Genomic DNA, 19,639 nt, shown 5'->3' on the forward strand with positions numbered 1-19,639 from the left:
GTTAGCCACTCGAATAGAGAATTGGTCAGAACTCAGAAATGAGCTACGCCAAACACCATACGCCCAAAAAGATGAACCAACATAGACTCCGGAATCTCAACCACCTGGTACGCCCGCGCGGATGTTGTCGTACTGACTGTTCGGGTAGCTCAACTGGTTAAGGCTCTGGTCCTGGCTGTTCGCGCCCCCGAGCGCGTCAAAACTGGTTGCAAGAAGACTCCCGCTGTCAGTCCTGTCACCGCTCGCCTCCCAGAACATTGAGCCACCAAGACCCTTGCCAGTAAGATATGAGACCTTGGTCCTCACAACTGCAGGAGTGTCGTACGAGATGAGCTCCCTGGCAGCCGCGTCGTAGCTGTAGGAAGCAACCGCCGTGGCATCGTAAAGCTCGGTGGCGCCCGCTCGAGGAAGAGCCTTGTAGTCCCACACTCCGTTCTCCCAGGATCCGCTACCGATGCCGGAAAACGGCTGTCCGATATCGTTGGTTTGCTCGAAAGAGCGGCCGTAGATGGGCATGCCGAGCACAATCTTCGAGGCTGGGACGCCCGCTGCGAGGTAGTCGTTGACAGCGGCATCGGTTGAAAAGGGCGTGGAAGCTGGGTTTCCGGGGTTCGGGTATAGGTTCGCCTGGTGGCCGCTGTTGGCATCCCAGGAACCGGCATAGTCGTACGCCATGAGGTTGAATGCGTCAATGATATCTGACATGGCTTTGAGGTTCAAGACGTTGTAGTGACTCGGGCCGGCGGGGGACGCGATGGTCAAGAGGTAGTGGTAGCCGGGAGTGTACTGGGCGGCGTAGGAGTCCAGCTCGCTTCGGACTGCTTGGAGCAGAAGAACAAAGTTGGCGGCTTCGGTGGTGTCGGCGGGGTACTCCCAGTCAATGTCGATGCCGTCAAACGCCCAATCTTTCATCAGCTTGACCGAGGATTGGGCAAATAGGGTTCTGCCTTCGGGCGTGCTGGCCGCAGCGGGGAAGTTGGTTGACCATGTCCATCCTCCGATGCTCAGTATGACCTTCATGCGGCGGTTGGCCTTCTTCAAGAGGTAGAGCTGCTTGACGCAGCCGTAGGCGTTGGTGCCGACGTCATTCCATGCTGCAAGCACATCGATTCAGTACAAGTCCAAGCCAAATCGAGTATCAAAAAGGATCTTACAATCAGTGGGATAGTGTTTCTCCAAATCGGCATAGGTGTCGGCGGTGTAGCTTTGGTTGGGGTTGATTGTTAGCTTGCCTTGTCCTGCGCTAGTAGTTCAGTGTGAATTTTTGATTGACTTACACTTCACCGGTCGAGCGAAGATTCATAAACGCGTAAAGGACGTTGGTGATCTGGGATGCTGGAAGATTCTGGGGCTGATAATTGCGACCATAAATAGCCCTTGGATGAGGTTAGCTGAGCTCTGTTACCTTTGGTCAACCCACAGGCTAACAACTTGCCAGTTGGTAAAGTAGACTGCATTCGTGTAGCCCTGGAGACCTCGCTCCGTGATGTTCGTTGGCGCTGCCATCGAGGGGCGCACAGCTGTCGAGAGGATCCCACCCATGGTAATTAATGATTGAAGCAGCTTCATATTGAAAGCAGTATGAATTGATCCGTTAAATAGCTTGTTAAAGGAGTGAATACGAGAATGGTTCTGCCAGTCAAGTACACGTCACTGGACATGAAGCGATCAACTGATCATATTATACTAGTAGATTCCGTCAAGCTTAGACAAGACGCTATCTACAGTAGTCAGCCGTCAAGCAACAATGTCATTGTTCATGCCCTGACGTCCAGTCATCTGCATGTCATTTGCCAAGGTGGCCCATTCCCGCCGAAACGTTGCGCGTCTTCTAATGAGGTTGCCAAAATCTTCTGGGCATGCAAGCCCTTTGGGCCTATTTCTGTGGGAAGAAAAAAAGGAAATGCTGGGATGTTGATCTGTTCATGTGAAGGAACTCGAGTGTGCCGTCCGCTTGTCACGTTCGAATGGTGACAGTGAAGTTGACGATGACCTGCGAATCTGGCCGCTCAACGTACCATTGGCACACCATAGCCAAGGCTCCCCACCCAGAGGACTGGCTGCAAGCAATCAGCCGGAGATTCGCTGTGAATTTTGTTTGTCAAGGGAGCGCCAACACCAAAGGTGAGAATTTGGGGATGGTGTCCGGTGAGTGGCTGGGGACGAGGTGAAGGGGCCGGGGCTAATGCAGGTGGTAGCCGACTTTCCTCAGTTCGCACAACGAGAAGAGTCGTTGAGATTGGTCGAGTTATGATATTCTTCAAGAGCCACCCTTGAATGGCCATGTGCCTACATTCTGGCCAATGTAGGGCGAATGACCGAGTCGGGGCCGAATGCGACCCTCCACTGCGAGGGCTTATCGCCCGTTTGGGACAGGCTCAATGTGAACACATGCTTCCATTCCAGCGAATCCCTCAAAGGCTTTCTCTTTCTTATCGCGTTGGGAGAATTATAGGAGAGACTTGTGACGTGTTTCTGCTAATCACCAATCCCATTAAGTGAGTGTTGTGTCTGATAACTCGAGCCAATTTGCGCTTCCGAGACATGCTAGATAAGGCAAAGTGTCAAACAGAGACCAACTCCCAACCGAACCTGAACGTTTCGGTGTAGACTTGACCCCGTACCCTACACCACATTGAGACAATCCTACGCAACTCGCTTTTCCCTTCTGGAAGGTGAATATGTGATAAGACGGCAGCGGCACATCACCCGCTCTGCCCTTCCGCCAAGAGCGGCTACCTCAGGGGCTCGTTCTAGCTTCTGGCACCATCTGAGCAGCTGCCATCTGATTTCTTGCATATTGCAAAGTGGTATTGGCGGTTGACCCTGAGGTTTCCTAGGCCACCTGGAATGTCCATGAGGCTCTCCCGCACTGCTATCCGTTCTGCAACGTTGCAAACGGGAGGCGATGCGGCGGGTTTCCCAAATTAGGATCCACGAGAAGCAACGAACCATAGTCCATCATCGGGATGATAGTTGAGATCTAAGCATCCAGCGACGACTACCACGTTGTGAAGGTTGAACTACCATCCGACTCTCCATGTCTCGTGACGAGTCATGGAAAGAAGCCGGGCCGGTCCGCACGTTACGTTAGTTGCAACTAACGTTGAACCCCCTGACTCCGGTGATATGTATCGTTGAAGAATTAGTGATTAAGTATCAGCGCAATGAATTGTTTCAATGACTACACCCCATGCTACAAGGCACGGGGGAATTAAATTTTGCAGTGAGATCACCTATCCTACACCCCGCTCTTACTTGGCGGTTCCCACAGCTTCAGTTTCACGTTGCTCTGCAGGTGCGTCGGTCGTAGAAGGATTCCTAGTCACTGCAGCAGGCGGACGCTGAGGAAGTGATGCTTCCTGGCTCACATTGTCGCCATGACCCTCGCCAGTCCCGACCCGTGTTTCGCCGCCTTGTTCCACGTCGGCTTGCTTTTCAGCCAGCTCTCTCTGTGCCTTTCTGATGCGACGACCTCTTCGAATGGCCCAAATAGACAAGCCCAAGACCAAAGCGCAGAACAGACCGGCACCGAGACCAATCCCTAGTTTAGCCTCGAAGGGAAGGTTTCCAGGGTAATAAGCACCGTCCATGTAGATCGTATCACCGCCCGATGATCTGCCCCCGGAACCGGAGCCCGAGTCACCGCCTCCGCATGCCTCGTAGTAGGAGTACGATGAAGAGGAGCACCAGTTCGGTGTGGCGCTTGTCGACCCGGGGATCTCAGCTCCATAGGTCGAGAAGATAACCAGGTCTTCCGTCTTGCTGCTGCCAAACTTTGTCTGTGCGATGGCGACCTCTTCGTTGGCAAGATCAAATACCATGTATGAATACTTGAGGAATGCGTTGCCCAGAGAGTAGGTGTAGGAAGCAGAGCTGTATGTCGAGGTCGAGTTGTCCGACTGCACCCCAAATAGGCAGTACTCGGCAGCCGACTCAGTGTCCCAGGACCACTCCGAATGTGACCAGGCCTCGCGAGGTACCACAAGATCGGCGATGGGAATATTCAAAACAGGGCCATCCGCTCCGTAGAGCTGCACGGCTAGGCGGCCGGTGGTGGTATCGGCTGCTGCGCAGGGAATGACGGCGTAGCCGAGGTCATCATTCCAAGTGGCACCAGCGAGGGCCCAGAGATCTATGGCGATGTCGGAGGGCAACACGGATATAGCAGCATCTGGTGAGAGAAGAACACTGTCTGAACTGTCGTAGGGACCTGATGTTTCGGATGAAGGTGACCAGAGAGGCTGTAAGTCATCCGTGTCTGATTTGCTGCCATTGATGGACGAAATAACTGTGTCAAATCGCCTGACGGTTGAAATCCTTGAATTGGCTTTGACCGTAAAGCGAATGAGAGCGCCCTCAAATTTTGATCTATCGATTGCTCCCAGGAGGAGATTGCCAGACTTAGCCGACACGTCGTCGAGCCATATGCTGTACGCAGGGGAGTTGATCAGGCCGTCTTGGAGCAGACGCTCGGGAACGGTGGGAAGCCCATCAGAGCTACTAGGGCTGGAGGTCACGGAGCTTGAAGCACCACTCGAGTTGAAGCCTAGACCCAGGATACCGATCAACACATCGGCCGATTGAGCATAACCCATGATCATTTTGTGCAACTGGATGCCAGCCACGCCTAATGTGTCGCTCATCCATTCTCCCCGGGCACGGCCGTCTGAATACTTTGTGGTGAAATCCTCGGTCCCCGGATTGACATAGGTGGATGACTTGTTGCTCTGGAAAGCACCGTATCTGCAAGAGTATGAGTCGAGGTAATAGGCGCTCCTGGAAGAGTCGGAATCATAGTAGTCGCTGTAGTTGTAATAGTCGCAATATTCGGCATTGGGAACCCAGGTCTTCTCCGCCTGCACGGAGAGTCTCAAGGAGACATCTTGTGGCGGTGTACCGATAGAAGCGTTGACCAGATAATTCCAATCCGTCACGTACACATCAGTGACGGAAACAGAACGGCGATTGGCCGTGTCCCTCCTGGCTTTGGCATTGCTAATGGCCTTCAACTGGGGTTGGTGGGAGAAGGGCAGATGGACCTGCGCTGAGACGGCGACAGCGCACCCACCGAGTGCGAAGAGAGCGGACGTCCTCATGACGATGGAGGACAAGAAACGAATGACGGCGAACAATTACGCTTGATGGGAAAGGAGAAAGAGCAAGAAGAGAGGGAAAAGGGCGATGAAGGATCCATGGCCCGGGCGACGAGGATTTCAGGCTAATGCAAAGCGAAGCGGCACAGCAGCTTTTCAACAGGCAGCAGAGCAACAGCTCGACCAGCACAATGGGACACGATGCTGTCGACAGGGGCTTAGCGATATGACGAAGTGGAGTTCCACCGCGTGAATTGGGTTAGTTGATGGGGATTTTCTAGCTAAAATTCAAGCTTGTTTTTCCTGAGCTACTCCCTCCATGAAAAGACGCCAAGTAAGCGCACATCTCATTGCTTCGTCTTGGGCTTGGGTGGCGGCGTGTTGAGAAGCTCCTTCAACTCCCCAAAAGCTTGGAGGAGAGTCTCCGATTCCCCCTCCCACTTCTTGCGCGACTCTTCGCCGATCTCGCCGCCCATCGCAGCCACCAGATCCGGACCGGGGCCGCCCGCAAAAGCCAGCGCCGGTCGCGTCGGCGCCACCCGGAGCTTCATGCCCTCCAGCGTCTTCTGGGCCTGCGCCGACGCCGACTTGCCGCCCATGATGCCGTAGCTGACAACGGCGATCGGCTTCCCGATCCACTCGTGGTACAAGTAGTCAATGGCATTTTTCGCCGCGCCGGAGAGGCCCGAGTTGTACTCGGCAACGACGGCGATGTAGGCGTCGTACTTGGCAATCTCGCTGCTCCAAGCTTTGCTGTGCTCATGGGCAAAGTTGCCGACGGCCGGGACCTGCGCGGGGATAACCTGCTCATCAAATACGGGGAGCTTTAAGTTGGCGACTTGGACGAGAGACAGGTCGATTCCGTTGCCCTCGGCGTCGGCGGCGATGATGTCTTTCACGAGCTCTGCGACTTTTGTCCCGATGCTTGGGGTTCGCGTACTCGTCGCAATGACGGCAACTTTCTTGAGGGTACTCATATCGAAGGGCTGACAGATGTACGCTGGAGTTGTGCTACGCTCTGGTGGTCTTTTGCAAAAGCTATATGGCAGGACTGCAACTTACTGAATAAATGTATTACAGCTTATTCGTTTCAAACAGAGGCAGCAAGGGGCCTTATATACCAATATCGAAAGGATCAAAGCCAACCAAGGCGTACGCTCGCCATCTGGTAGCTACCTTAGCAGCATTAGTAATTCTGTCTTTTTATTGCAATAATCATCTCGCCAGGCGTTCTCGATATCGCGCTCAACCATGTGAGACGTACGTTTATGGCGTTGGGTGGCTTTCTTTCATGTTGTTAAGAGCACGCCAGACCCGCGCGCATTTTTCGGAAAAGGTGCTGGTGCCAGCCAGGTATGCAACAGAAGGACCACTGCGGCTCTCTTTATCAGGGGCTATGAAGGGTGTCTTGTCGTGCCGCTTTTGTAGGATTCGTTTGGTGCTTACGGCTCAACCTCACCCAGGCACATAAGCTCTTTTTCGTCCCAACTTGGGGAAAGGCGAAACGAGTCCCGCGCGGCGAAGGAGATCGGCAAGGCAAGACGAACCGCGCGGAAGTTAGTCATGCGTAGGAACGGCTTTCAGCAAATAACAATCTGCCCCCTCGTGGCAAGTCGCGACAAATCTTGACCACCACTATGAATAACTTCGCGAGACACGCTTTTGCGGCGTGCGTCTTAGTCGCCTTGCGCTTCTCCGCCAGCATCTGTGGACCACCAACCATGATCTGGTTAGCTCGCCTCGGTGGCTCAGTGGTAAAGCGTCTCACTCGTACTATTGTCCGCCATGAGAAGATCGGGCGTTCGATTCGCCCTCGAGGCACCATTGCTTTTATTCTTTTTCACTATGCAAAGTCTTAGGTCATTTACAGGACGTGGAAGTATGTGGCTGGTTATTTATTCATTGAGTGGCGTTGCGCAGTGGATGACATTGACGAACATGTAAATGGGTTGTTTCATAAACAAACTCTGTGCTCACAGCAACGAACTAAGGCTACACGAAAACTTACCAATTCCATCAACGATTAACGCAACAAGTTGTGCAGAGTACATGTAATCAATACCACGCGCTAATCAGAATCTAATGATTTTGGTAGTCTCATGTTCCACAGAAGCTAAATGCACGCGAGGTGGTTTTCAGCAAAAAGTCTGATTGGAATTGCAAGCATGCACTCGCTCATGCACACACGCACCTTTGGTCTCGTATACTTTATGCAACATAAAATCGAAAGACTTATGCCGAGCAGTACCATGATCCGGAGCAGCAGGAAACAGCGGCATCTCGCCCCGAGTTGGGAGTACACTGTCACAGGAGTCAGTTCACTAAGAAGATGTTACTCTCTGCATTGGAGAGGCCCTTCCAGAGTGGGCACGCACCTTTGACTTGCAAGTAGACCAAGGATTCGCATAGTTGAATCGTCATTACGTTATGTCTTTTCGGTTGGAAAACCATCTTACGTCTTCAAAGTTGCAGTCTGAGGGGAGACCGATGCGAAATTGCGCCGAGGCAATGACAGCGGCGGCAAAGGGAATGAGTTGTGGATTGAAATGCCTCATGAATCTGTAATTTCGAAAGAAAGATGATCTGAAGTCGTTCTAGTTCGAGTTTGTGGGTACCAAATAGTTGTCTAGCGGCGACCATTTACGAGTTGCAAATGTCGTTTCAATCCTGTCGGATTGGAAGCCCAATTCGACCTCGAGTCAGCGCCAGCGCAGGGGCCATCTGAGGGTCTCTATATCCGCGTTTGACCGGCGATCCAACCAACGGTTGGAACCTCTCTTTTCCACTTCACGCAGAGATCAATACAAGAGTAATTGACCCTTCGTCACCACGGTTCGATCGAACAAATCACCCTGTGATTACGTAAACCAACAAATCCTGTTGTCTCACCAACGACAGACTGTTGACATACCTAATGAGTACAGACGTAAGAGGTGTACATATCGCACAATTAAACTTGAGGGAGAACGTCTTAGGCCATGTAAAGCGCGGCAGATTCATCAATGGCTCGTCACGGATAGAGTGACCGACTGGGCCTTGCCGACATTAGCCCATGTGCATTTACGGTCCAGTGCCGTCCCAAATGGCGCAGCGCGGAGGTTGTCCTATATTCCCTACTTCACTCGAGGACAACTCTGGGCCAACGTAATTGAGTCCATGATCGATAGACATGTGACGAGTTCCGCTTTTGTAATAGTTGGTTCTAAATAGCTCTTGCGTACCTACGTGCATGATAGGCCACGAGGGTAAGGTTCCAGCGAAGTGCTGGCTTCAACGATCTTTACAACACAGGGATCTGTTGACCTCGGGCCACTCCCAACTCGGAGGACCGGGAGGGTCTGTATTGAGAGAAGGCATAGAACCGAGAGCTTTGAGATTCGACAGCGAAGACTTCTCTCACTCGTAAGCCATGCGAGTGCAGTCTTCTGAGCTATCCTTGCTCCGTCTGCATATTCAGTAGCCCGGATTAGTGACCCTAGCTTCTGACAACGAATCCTAGACTTTTGAGATGTGGGAGAGGTCCTGGTTTGAAAGCGGTAGTCGTTCCCGCGCAGGCTGCTGCTCCAAGTCTCATCATTCGTGCACATCGGCTGCATATCTCTAGCGATGTTGATGACTCGCCGTCTGCGTTAATTTCCTCCAGATCCTTTCATGATCAGTCTCATTGAGTGGTAGACTACGGTCGCGTTGCGATATTCTGGCCTTGCGACTGTGGATACTCGTGAGGATGCTGTTTCCATAGACTTGACTTTGTCATGTTAAGCAGGTTCTATTTTGCAATGCGAGGCGCAGCCCCCAATAACAGGCTTGAAAACCCCAGGTACTGCGGATACAGCCGCTGCATCATACCGGGGCTGGAGGATAAAGCAAGGCCGACAGCTTGTGTCTTCTATCCATGGCGCCACTGCTTGTTAAACACATGTTTAGTCCCAGTTTCCCAGAGGCCAATGACGGGCCTCGACAAGGACCCTTGCCAGGCCAGCTCCCCAATCCCACCTTGTCGGCGTTAACAACCGTTGCGGCGTGGCTTGCAAGGGGGCTTGCCTTGGTCAGTCCAACTGGCAACCCAGAACCTGGAAAGCCCAAAGAAACATGACGTCATGGGATTCTCGCCCCTCGCCAAGATTGTGATGGCATCGAATGAGGTCAATGACTGAAACGGGCGTGAAAGCCGTCAGCAAGAGGAAATCCTGCTGAGCTACTCTGGCGGACGAACAGGTTCTCCTGCTGTTTGCTAGACTAATTATATTATCGGACGGACAGCCAGGTCACAGCAAACTGCCAAATAAATCTGCAACGTCGGCCACCTCCATCGGCTGCATCCGAACCAGATTTCTGTGCATCAAACTACACAAGGATCATCCTCCACAAATCACTACTCTCTTTCACGTTAGACAAGGACCGTTGTTGTACCTGCGGCACTATGAGACGAACCGGTTGCCTATTGCTAGCTTCGCTGGCCCTCCACTCCACAACCATCGCACAGTCCGACTTGTCTTCAAAACGTGGGTTGGCGTTCCAGGGCGACGACCACAAAGCCGACAGCCAACTGCTCACATCCGCAAAATCGTTAATCAGCTGGTATTACACATGGTCAACATGGCCCGCCCAGGCCTTGAACAGCTCCATCGCCTTTGTCCCGCTCATCCACGGCGTCAATGATGCTTCCGATTCCGGCCTTAGCTCACGCTTGAACCAACTACCTGAATCGTCCACCCATCTGCTCACGTTTAACGAGCCCGACGGAACCACCTCATCTGGCGGCAGCAGCATTGATCCAGAAGATGCCGCGAAAGCCTACATTGACCACATTGTGCCCTTCCGCGACTCCGGCTCCCGTAAGTGGAACATTAGCCACCCGGTAGTCACCGGCTCTCCGCAGGGCATCGAGTGGCTGCAAAAGTTCAACAAGTCATGCTACGCTATTGACGACAACGGGTGCCCGACCGACTTTGTCGCCGTGCACTGGTACGGCGACGCGATGGGCCTCAAGAACCACCTCAATGGGCTGCGAGATTTCTACGACTCAACGTCGCCGGATCTCAAATACTGGATCACGGAGATGGCGCTTCCCAAGCAAAACACCGAGGCCACTCTGGCCATGATGAATGAGAGTCTGACCTACCTGGATGGCCTGGACTATGTCGAGGGCTATGCCTGGTTCGGAGCCTTCCGCAAGGACGAGGCCAATGCCTGGACCGGCAACTCCGTCTCCCTATTTGACGGCGACGGCGGCCTGACAGACCTCGGTGCTTTGTATCTCGGCGGCGAGAAGCAGGGCTTCAAAAAGGGCCAGAAGGGAGAAGGCAATTTTGCCGCTTCACTTTCGCCTGCCAAAGCCCTGCTTTGGACGACTATCCTGGCTGTGATCGCGACAATGTGGTAGACAATTTTCGAGGCCGAGTGAATGTCGAACAGCACATTCTACTTGAAGATGGAGTTTACGAGTACATGTTTACGATTTCCTTTTTGCATCTACGTACGGTTGAGTGTGCCGGTCACACAATCATCCGAAACAGCGAGATTGATACCTCTTTTATTGAATTCTGCATACAAAAGACTAGAAACATACAATGAAGATATAAGTACTTACTCACTAAACATAGCTTTGAGTTTCATCACTTCCACGTTGCAATCACCGACCGCATTTCAGTGCGGCACTTCATGCCGATCTTGTTGATGGTCGGAGAGCTCGAGAGGAATCATATGAGCATGAACCCAGCTGGACCGCAAAGCTGAACCGCCAGGCTCTGGGCCTTCATTCTCAAACGACGTTGCAGCTGCCGCGGGAGGTGCCTGAGTTTCCTTTCTTCTTTCACGCCGTAGCATCATAGCCAATGCCCCAGCACAACAGCCAGAGACACACCGACACCGACGCCAACGCCGATGACCGCTGCAGCGCCAGCCTGAATTCTTTACTTGTTGTCTGTATCACCTACTCTGAGAGCAAAAATTCGACACACATACGGAGGTAATCTTAACAACAAGGCTTTTAATACAATTTGTGGAGATACCTCTTGATAAAATTGGCTACATGTATTTGGTATAGACGAGACCCATTGTGACTTCATACCTTTTAACAGCTTACTGTGATTGTTGAGAAAAAGCCTCTATAGAAATTGTTGACCCGATCAAGAGTTTCAGACGTTGACGCACAGGTGATCTTAGTGTTATGGACGAAATACTTATGATCTACTCCTCATTCCTTAGTGGTTTCACGCTTCGACTTTTACTATTGAGAGGCTCCATCTATTTGAAAGCTTTCAATTTATATGTTTAGAAACGTGTAAGACGAAATGACGGGAAACTCTTAACTCTCAATGTACATAGAACAACATGCCTGTGGATGAATGACGGTTGGTTCTGCGTTGAGACAGCAAGTAAAATATCTGCAATTATTTTCGCCCGAAGACTGACAAATGTACTCTTCTTGTTACTCAGCATGAGAGTAAACCTAAGGGTGACTGGGTTTATGAAGAGAGATGACGACATGGCGTCAGTCTTGTCTGGGAATTTGCCTGGGACTCGTCCGCTTGAGTATAGTAACAGCCGTATTTGCACTTAAATACTTGAGGTTGTAATCGGCACTAGAGCATCTGCAACATGATAGCACGTTTCCGCGAATAAAAAAAAAACAAGTCCCAGTTTTGGAAACAAACGTACACGTGTTCCGCGAGGTGGAAACCAAATAGAACTACAAACAGAAGTACTACAACTGCAACCATTTTAAAAACAAGAAAGGCGTCTTAAGTCTACAGCCCAAGAGCAAGGATTCATTTCTGAGGATACCTGTTCCTGGTGGAAAATCTGGCAAATGTAGACCTGGGCTTAATTCCAGCCACTGCATTTAGGGTAGTAGTGATGCCAATTGACAAGCCTTTGAGCAGGCCGTCTCTACCTCCCAGCTTGCTAAGTATGCTAGTCAAAAAAGCAATAGTGAGGCCGGGTCATTTTGGTCGGAAGTTACGCTTAGCCGCGAAAAGGGCGCAAAAAGCTTGTGGCACAGTGCTTAAGATGACGCTCTTAGCTTCCCAGTCTTCGGATGCGAAACAATCAAGTCTCGGGACCAAGCAGAAGTGCCTTCCAACCGCTGTAGAATCTACACACTACCCGCACCCAGTGGCATCGCTAAGGTGCATGGTTACGAGACCGAGGAAGTGCACATGTTGCGTAGAATGCCGTTGAAGTAGCCGAACTGAGGACTTGTCCAACTGAGAGCCTGGCAGGAGCCTTCAGCAAGGATGGCCTTTTTCCTCTTGCCTTGCTCTGATATACAAACGCTAATTAGGGTACTTGTACAATGCTTCCACCGGCACATCCGGACTTGGTGCAATCACCAGGCCGGTGTCGCCATTGCTTGAAAACTGCCATCCATCGTAGTGGGCCGCAAAAGCTGGCACGTGATGCCTGCGACTAGTAACACTCGGGTGGACGCAACAGGGTTGACGCTACGCACGGTCGGCCGAATGACGGGGATTCCCTCGTAGATTCTAGCCTGCGGTACGGGCTACGTTAAAATTAGAGGCGAGCCACCCAGTGCGCAGAGAGCTCCTCAATCAAACGGCAATATCCGAGTCGAGGAACGTTTTGATGCGTTCAGCGGCTCAGACAGTGCTGAAGCTTAATATAATGTTTTTGATCTTGGTTGATTGCTACTAGTCAAGGATCATTGGTATTTTCACCGGTACTAGTCGAGGAGTTTATTTTGACAGGCTACAAGAGCTGAATGGAGCTGAGTGTAGCTGAAGGATCTCCGGAGACACCGTGTCCGTCGCCTTACGCCGCGCTAGGATGGCCGATTGAGTTTATACTCCTGATACTATATTTGACATGAACCAAGTGGATAACGGATGCAGAATAAACAGTGAAAGAGCACACGCAACAATGATGTCGCCTGGGCTTCTCTCGTAACGACTGCAGCTGCAATTCACAGCAATGGCCAATAGTCGAAAAGAACTACTGAATTAGACCGGGAACTAATCTCGGGGTGCACGACTTCATGCAATGTAGTCAATCGACAATTCCGATATTGAGTCAGATAGGTTCCTTGCTGAGTGACAGTCACCTACTGCAATTTACTCTAGAGACCGTAAGACACCGCCTCGTTTTTCCTAGGCATCAATATATTTACAGTTTTCATCTCATTCCGCGGCGGCACATCGACATAACCGCGGGGCTTATGAAGATTTGCAATGCGTCCCCGAAGGATAACTGCAAATAAAGTCTAGGTTGCGCGGCTCTTACTCTCTGCTTCTGTGCCTTACTCTCTCTCGCACACTCCTTTCACTGTCTACCCACATTCTTTTGATTCTCGCGATACGACACTCTTTTGCTATAATCATGTTGTTGAAAACTCTCAGCCCTCTACTGAGCTGCCTCGTCTTCTCCCATGGCGTTGTCTCGATGGTGTTGCCGCGCGAGGTATTGCCGCGCGACGACAATGCCGCTGACAACCTCACCTGGATCAACCACGACGCCGTTGTTCCATTCCCGCAGAAAGCCTCGGAGGTAGGAGGAGCTCTGGAGCTTCGCTTCAACCCTCTCCTCTACGTCGAAGGAGGCTGCGACCCTTACCCTGCAGTTGATGAAAAGGGCGAACTTGGGTACGTAAATAAGCTTGCTTGTCACCTACTTTTCCGGCGTAGCTTGCTTTTTCAATGACGTCGATGGCTAATACGATATCAAACAGCTCTGGTCTGAAGCCTACTAAGGGTGGCCGGAGCGGCTGCGATAAGGGTGGCAAGGGCCAAGTTTACGTCCGTCGCGGGAAGAGTCAAGGCCACAATGCGATTATGTACAGTTATTATATGCCCAAGCTTGGCCGTGAACAGCGTCACAGCTGGGTCAGTATCGTTGTCTGGACCCACCGCTACGGCTGCGACGATAACGACCCCTCGTCTGTCTGGCCCGTTGGCATCTCCTACACAACCGACCATCTGGAATGGGGTGCCACCTCCGGAAAAGTCTCGTTCAAATCCTCGCCTGTAGGCCTCGAGGCGCCCACGCACCCCAAGCTCCAAGTCCACGATGGGGCCATCTCCCCCTTTGACGGCGCCGATGGCGACTTGGTTTACGAGCGCACCCTCATCAGCTGGAGTTCCCTCAGCGATGAGGCACGGAAAGCACTGGAGGACGTCCACTACGACAAAACTGAGGTTCCCTTCAACAATGCCAACATACAGAACTCGCTTGAGGCCGCGTTTCAAGTTGGCTTCTATGCTGGTTCGTCCGCGGAGCCTGAATGCCCAACATCAGATGTGCCGCCGGGTGACGATTGGATTGACTCGCCATCCAAGAACACTCCGATTGACCCGCCGTCCGATAACACTCCAGATGAGCTGCCCTTTGATGAGGATGAGACTGACTCGCCATCCAATAACACTTCGGATGAGACTGACTCGCCATCCGATAACACTTCGGATGAGACTGACTCGCCATCCAATAACACTTCGGATGAGCAGCCCTTCGATGGCACTACGCTGCCTTCCGACGTCGATCCGAGTGATGAGCATAAAGACGACGATCCACCAGTGGTTGTTGATCCTGACGTTCCGGGTACGAATGAAGAGGCGAAATAGAGTCTGGTCAAGTATTATCGATAGCCGTTGAGCTGAGGTGACGCTTCTGTGGCAGTTACATGGACGAAGTTGAGCTACTGATTTGCTCTTCATCACTCCGGTCATGCTCATGGCCCGTAAGACAATAATCGAAGTTATAACTGCAATACATAAGCCTTAATTTAGCAAATGCTCGGAAATGGTGACTGCGTTCCCTTCACTTGATGTGTGCTGTGACTCCGTGGCTCTGGAGAGATTGATGCTTGTTTCCGGGTGTGGTAACTACTAGTAAGTAGCACAACCCCTATCCTCGATAACAGTACGCAACTCTCAGCATCTGAGAGACTTTCTTCTTACTGCGGGGGAAAAACACTTCAAAAAAGAAACCACAGAGTCGGACTCATTCTGCAGGAATTGAATTCAATTTTAGCGATTGAATGACAGTGTATTTACAATTAGTACTTTTTGCTTCTTCGAAGCAGGGCCGATATCTTCACTATTTCGGTCTGTTGAGGCCCAACCCAAATCGAAACACGGGGCCAAGCAATGGCATTGGTCATTTTCCATCCACAAACATACAAAATGGAATAATTCAAGAACCTGTCTGTATCCGCGCTACGGAATTGAGTTTCACCAGATCACCGACCACTGAGGCTTGTGGTGCGGAGCAGTGGGCGGGGGCGGGACTTTGCCGATTATCGGGCCTGCCGGCTCCGGGTCACCTCCATCCTCGTCGCCGTCCCTACCCGGAAGATCAGCATAGAAGCCCCGTCAGACGCCTTACGGATTTTATTGTGTCACCGCACCACACTCCTCAGGGGGTAACGCTCCATCGGGCATAGTCAAAATCGACACAAAGGAAAGGATCATGACCGTCTACATAGCCTACAGCGGCCAGGAGGATGTTCATAAGAACAAATTATACTTATCCCAATTCTCGCCGCTTTTTGCTTCAAGAATGGCATCATTCCCGGCAATTTGTGTTGGGTCATATAGACGACGTCGAAAATGAGACCACGATGGAAGCCATGATTACATACCGCTGCAATATCTCACCGGGTTCAAAGACGCGATCAGAGTCGAGCGCGGGCAGAAAGAGTCGGCCACTTTGAACGAAACGCGTTTCTACCCAGCCATGTGCTGCATGGTTTCTCACAAGAGCATTGCCAAATCATTTTCAGGAGGGACGGCGGTCGAACCTGTGCGTATCCTTGGACCGGATGATTGAATAACGTGAGTTTCAATCTTCTTTAAAATTTACCTGTAAGTTGGGATTATAGCTGATTACATATAGAATCTTTCTTCATAGATGACGGACACTATTAGGCGTTTACTGAGTAGGCGTCTACTGAGCAGCCAAAAAAGAAAAACACGGAGAGAGCTTGAGAACCTCAGCAGTCCTTGCGAAAGCGCTGCCATTTTCGTGTTGAATCTTCCATTTCTGACTACATCGTCTACAGTTCAAGCAATGAAACGTTTGCTGAAACCTTTCTGCTATCAGCGCTAGGTTCCATATATGTACATACATGCAAGGCACTACCCGCATCTCTACTGTGTATCCGGAGACCGAGAGTCATGGCCTTGTGAGATCACGTGATGAGACGACTCAGAGAATTTACATCGTGCTTTTGTTTTGCTGCTCCTTAGTCTTAATATATACGCTTACCATGAGTGACTGCCCACGTGATGTTGAGCTGCATGGCTGGGTCATTGTCCTAGCTGCTGGGTTCTCCTAGTATTTATTACGGGCCGCTACGTGGACATATGTCTATTCAGGTTCATATGAGTACGAAGCTCCTACGAGCTACTTGAGATTCAATAGTAAGTTTTGGAGTAATTTCTCCAGGTCTCAATCCCAATTAACTGTACCGTGAGTCATGTCCTCCAACTCCGTGCTGTTTCAATATTCAGTTATGCCCACATGGTGAGATCGCGCGGAGCGCCAAGCCGACAGATGATATTTCAGTTGGACATTGAGTCCTTTTGATAAGTTAGGCGGACTTCCGTTGCAAAATTTCTCGCCCCAAATGTGAGCGTGAAGCTCGAGAGATGCAACTCAATGAAGGATCGCTGCGTCCCGAAAGAGTGGAGACACGCCTTGACTAGCCAAACTCTCACTGAGTAACAATTAATATATGCTTGACCTGCGCATGAACTAGCTCATTTTACCTAGGTAGCTTCAATTAAACCGTCTATGAGGCTGATTGATTCGGTATCCTCGGTCAGTCCCGCCCCTCTACGTCTAAGACTTGATCCATGTTCCGCAGTCGGAGTCACCGATTTTTGGCGGCCGGTGCCTCTGTGGATGATGTTCTTAGTCCAATGCCGTAATGTGCGGTCGCAAAAGGTTCTGTCACTAAATTATTTCGATTCCACTAATCCTTGTTAAACATGATGGATAGCTCAAAAGAACTCCGCTTACTATATATAGCTCTGCTGGCGTTTGATGACATATCAGCTTCTCGTCAAATCATGTACGTCGCTATACCGACACACACAAGACCAGGATATAATCTGGACCTATGCTTTGGCAAGTCGGCAATGCCGTTCACCATACTATGACTCTGTCCTTTGTACAGTGACCACGTGCTGTTACTACGTCACCTACCCCAAGGCCATGTGGAGACCTTGCCAAGAAACTATGCTAGCACGGTGTTCATGACAGGCTTAGTAGACTGAACTTTTTATATTATACCGCGAGTTGGGACGACTTTCCCATCTCACACTGTATTTGAGTTGATCGTGCCTTCAACCTTATGAGAGGCTAATTTTCAATGTCAAAGGCGCAAGGAGCCTAATTTAATTACCGGTGAGGCAAGCAAGCGCCAATACGGGACTCCACAATCGACGTGAAAGCCGGGACTGAATATAAAGATTCTTCCCCGCCAATCGCGCCTTGTCCCTGGCTGCGCTCCGGAGCGGCACTGCTCTCTCTTTCAATCTCCTAGTCACTCCTTTGCAGTCCACAATGATTCGCCACGCATTGAATTTGCTTCTGCTTTCCACGGCCATCACTGGTCAGGTGACTTCCCCCGACGGTCCTTATACCCCCAATTCATTTGATGACGGCGACGTCCTGGCCCCAAACGCTGTAAGCCCTGATTTCAAGCCCATCACAAACTTGAAGCCGTCCGCGGTCCCAAAATTGAGGCCGGCCCCAAGCGCGAAGCCGGCCCCAAGCGTTGCGCCTTTCCGAAACCAAACATTCTACCACAACCCCAGGACGTTCTCTTCCATAATAACGTCGATCCGAGTTACCTCATCCTCACAGAGTAGCAGCCATAGTTCTTCTTCTACCAGGAAGCCCAGTCAGCGTCCTTCGTCAACCTCGCATAGCAGTTCCATAAAACCGTCGTCCACGCCGGCTCCGATCGTTGTGAGCAACGGAGAGACAGTTGCCGCTGGCCTCGGCGCGATGATTATTGGAGGTGCTTTGGGTGGCTTCGTCCTGGCGCCCTCTGGCGCTCTTCTTCCCATCGCGGCGGGAGAAGCCGCCGTATTATCAGCGGCCGCCGGCTCTGGGGCCGGAGCTGCCGCACGCGAGTTTGAACTGGATCCCATCGACGATAAACCTGATCTGCCCGAGTCGGTCCCGGAAGCCAAGCCAACTCAGCAAAAGCCCACCGAGAAGCCCACCGAGAACCCTGCGACGCCAACGCAGGTCCCAACCCCCTCCCAGTCCCATGAGCCGGAGAGTGCCTCCGAGACTTTCACCCCGAGGACTTCTTCTACTGCCCGGAGGACTTCCTCTACTGCCCGGGGGACTTCCTCTACTGCCCGGGGGACTTCCTCTACTGCCTCGGGGACCTCTTCGGCTGCGTCATCGACATTCTCCTTCTCCTCGACGAGCGAATCCTTCTCCCGGACCTCTTCAGCGTCTTCCTCCTCCTCCACAAGCGCATCCTTCTCCCGGACCTCTTCGGCGTCTTCCTCCTCCCGTGTGACCACCTCATCCAGGAGGAGCACTACCACTACCACACGTACGTCGTCGGCTGCCCCGACCCACACTGCTCTCAACTGGATCGACCATGATAAAGTGATTGCCTTGAACCAGACAGCGTCTCCGGGCTTGGAAGGACAAATTCAGCTCCGATTCAACCCTGAACTCGCCGTCGCGGGAGGCTGTGATCCCTACCCGGCCGTCGATGCCCTCGGAAACCTCGGGTGAGCAGTTAACCTTATGAGAAAGACCGTCGCAAGTTATCATAGACTAACTGCTATTCACAGAGCTGGTTTGAAGCCAACGGGTCACAGAAGAAGCGGATGTGGCAATGGCGGAACAGGACAGGTCTATGTCCGACGCGGAAAGACTCAAGGCCATGTCGGTGTCATGTTTAGCTACTACTTCCCCAAGGCCCGCTGGGGAGGGGATAACGACGAGGGCCAGCGTGACTACTGGGCCAGCATCGTCGTCTGGGTCAACCGATGGGGCTGCATGGACGATGGGGACGTTTCGCGCGTCTTCCCCGTTGGCGTGTCCTTCACTAAAGACCACTTGGAATGGGACGCGGCGCCACCGGGCACCATCTCTTACGTGAACTCCACGCACCCCCAAATGCAGATTCGGGACAATGCCATGGGATACATCACGGGCAACAACGCCGACGACGCCTTTGAGCGCAAACTCGTCGCCTGGGATGAGCTTACCCCCGAGGCCGCGTATGCGCTGTCGGTTGTCCATTACGAGCATACTCAGGTGCCGTTCATCGACGCCAACTTCCAGAACAGCCTTGATGCTGCGTATGAGGAGGGCATTTTCGGCTCCTTGACTGATGAGCAGGGTTGCGACGATGCCCCCTAGAAACAGTCAGTTTTCATCATGCGTTCCTGGGGGACGCTATGATTTCGAGCACGTGTACCAATAACTAAATATCCCGAGCGTGTTAAGACAGCCTGACACATACATTGATCAGAAACACGCAATCTTAATCACATGAATAACAATCCTTTGTAAAAATCTACACCATGTCTGAAATATGTCTGTGA

The 19,639-nt window shown here is 51.7% G+C and overlaps 8 protein-coding genes across 8 annotated transcripts; 4 read left to right on the forward strand and 4 right to left on the reverse strand.

Annotated features, from left to right (window-relative positions):
• Nucleotides 1-96: 96 nt before the first annotated feature.
• Nucleotides 97-1,542, reverse strand: CORC01_02193 (glycosyl hydrolase family 18; the record flags this gene model as incomplete). Its single annotated transcript, XM_022613844.1, has 4 exons — nucleotides 97-1,094; nucleotides 1,155-1,204; nucleotides 1,278-1,376; nucleotides 1,421-1,542. 4 exons carry the CDS (start codon nucleotides 1,540-1,542, stop codon nucleotides 97-99), a joined length of 1,269 nt encoding a protein of 422 aa, XP_022479638.1.
• Nucleotides 1,543-3,254: 1,712 nt separating this feature from the next.
• CORC01_02194 (aspartic proteinase) lies at nucleotides 3,255-5,099 on the reverse strand (the record flags this gene model as incomplete). The annotated part of the gene is made up of 1 exon (XM_022613845.1): nucleotides 3,255-5,099. One exon carries the CDS (start codon nucleotides 5,097-5,099, stop codon nucleotides 3,255-3,257), a length of 1,845 nt encoding a protein of 614 aa, XP_022479639.1.
• Nucleotides 5,100-5,443: 344 nt separating this feature from the next.
• CORC01_02195 (NADPH-dependent FMN reductase) lies at nucleotides 5,444-6,073 on the reverse strand (the record flags this gene model as incomplete). Its single annotated transcript, XM_022613846.1, has 1 exon — nucleotides 5,444-6,073. The coding sequence occupies one exon, from the start codon at nucleotides 6,071-6,073 to the stop codon at nucleotides 5,444-5,446; it is 630 nt and encodes a 209-aa protein (XP_022479640.1).
• A 1,158-nt stretch (nucleotides 6,074-7,231) lies between these two features.
• On the reverse strand, nucleotides 7,232-7,503 carry CORC01_02196 (uncharacterized protein; the record flags this gene model as incomplete). Its single annotated transcript, XM_022613847.1, has 2 exons — nucleotides 7,232-7,397; nucleotides 7,472-7,503. 2 exons carry the CDS (start codon nucleotides 7,501-7,503, stop codon nucleotides 7,232-7,234), a joined length of 198 nt encoding a protein of 65 aa, XP_022479641.1.
• Nucleotides 7,504-9,519: 2,016 nt separating this feature from the next.
• CORC01_02197 (uncharacterized protein) lies at nucleotides 9,520-10,482 on the forward strand (the record flags this gene model as incomplete). Its single annotated transcript, XM_022613848.1, has 1 exon — nucleotides 9,520-10,482. The coding sequence occupies one exon, from the start codon at nucleotides 9,520-9,522 to the stop codon at nucleotides 10,480-10,482; it is 963 nt and encodes a 320-aa protein (XP_022479642.1).
• A 2,954-nt stretch (nucleotides 10,483-13,436) lies between these two features.
• On the forward strand, nucleotides 13,437-14,674 carry CORC01_02198 (NPP1 domain-containing protein; the record flags this gene model as incomplete). The annotated part of the gene is made up of 2 exons (XM_022613849.1): nucleotides 13,437-13,699; nucleotides 13,786-14,674. The coding sequence occupies 2 exons, from the start codon at nucleotides 13,437-13,439 to the stop codon at nucleotides 14,672-14,674; spliced, it is 1,152 nt and encodes a 383-aa protein (XP_022479643.1).
• An 847-nt stretch (nucleotides 14,675-15,521) lies between these two features.
• Nucleotides 15,522-15,665, forward strand: CORC01_02199 (uncharacterized protein; the record flags this gene model as incomplete). Its single annotated transcript, XM_022613850.1, has 1 exon — nucleotides 15,522-15,665. One exon carries the CDS (start codon nucleotides 15,522-15,524, stop codon nucleotides 15,663-15,665), a length of 144 nt encoding a protein of 47 aa, XP_022479644.1.
• Nucleotides 15,666-17,621: 1,956 nt separating this feature from the next.
• On the forward strand, nucleotides 17,622-19,454 carry CORC01_02200 (NPP1 domain-containing protein; the record flags this gene model as incomplete). The annotated part of the gene is made up of 4 exons (XM_022613851.1): nucleotides 17,622-18,314; nucleotides 18,374-18,640; nucleotides 18,708-18,817; nucleotides 18,881-19,454. 4 exons carry the CDS (start codon nucleotides 17,622-17,624, stop codon nucleotides 19,452-19,454), a joined length of 1,644 nt encoding a protein of 547 aa, XP_022479645.1.
• Nucleotides 19,455-19,639: the final 185 nt, after the last annotated feature.

The sequence above is a fragment of the Colletotrichum orchidophilum genome, assembly GCF_001831195.1.
Source record: "Colletotrichum orchidophilum strain IMI 309357 chromosome Unknown Scaffold_12.1, whole genome shotgun sequence".
Classification (NCBI taxonomy): Eukaryota; Fungi; Ascomycota; class Sordariomycetes; order Glomerellales; family Glomerellaceae; genus Colletotrichum; species Colletotrichum orchidophilum.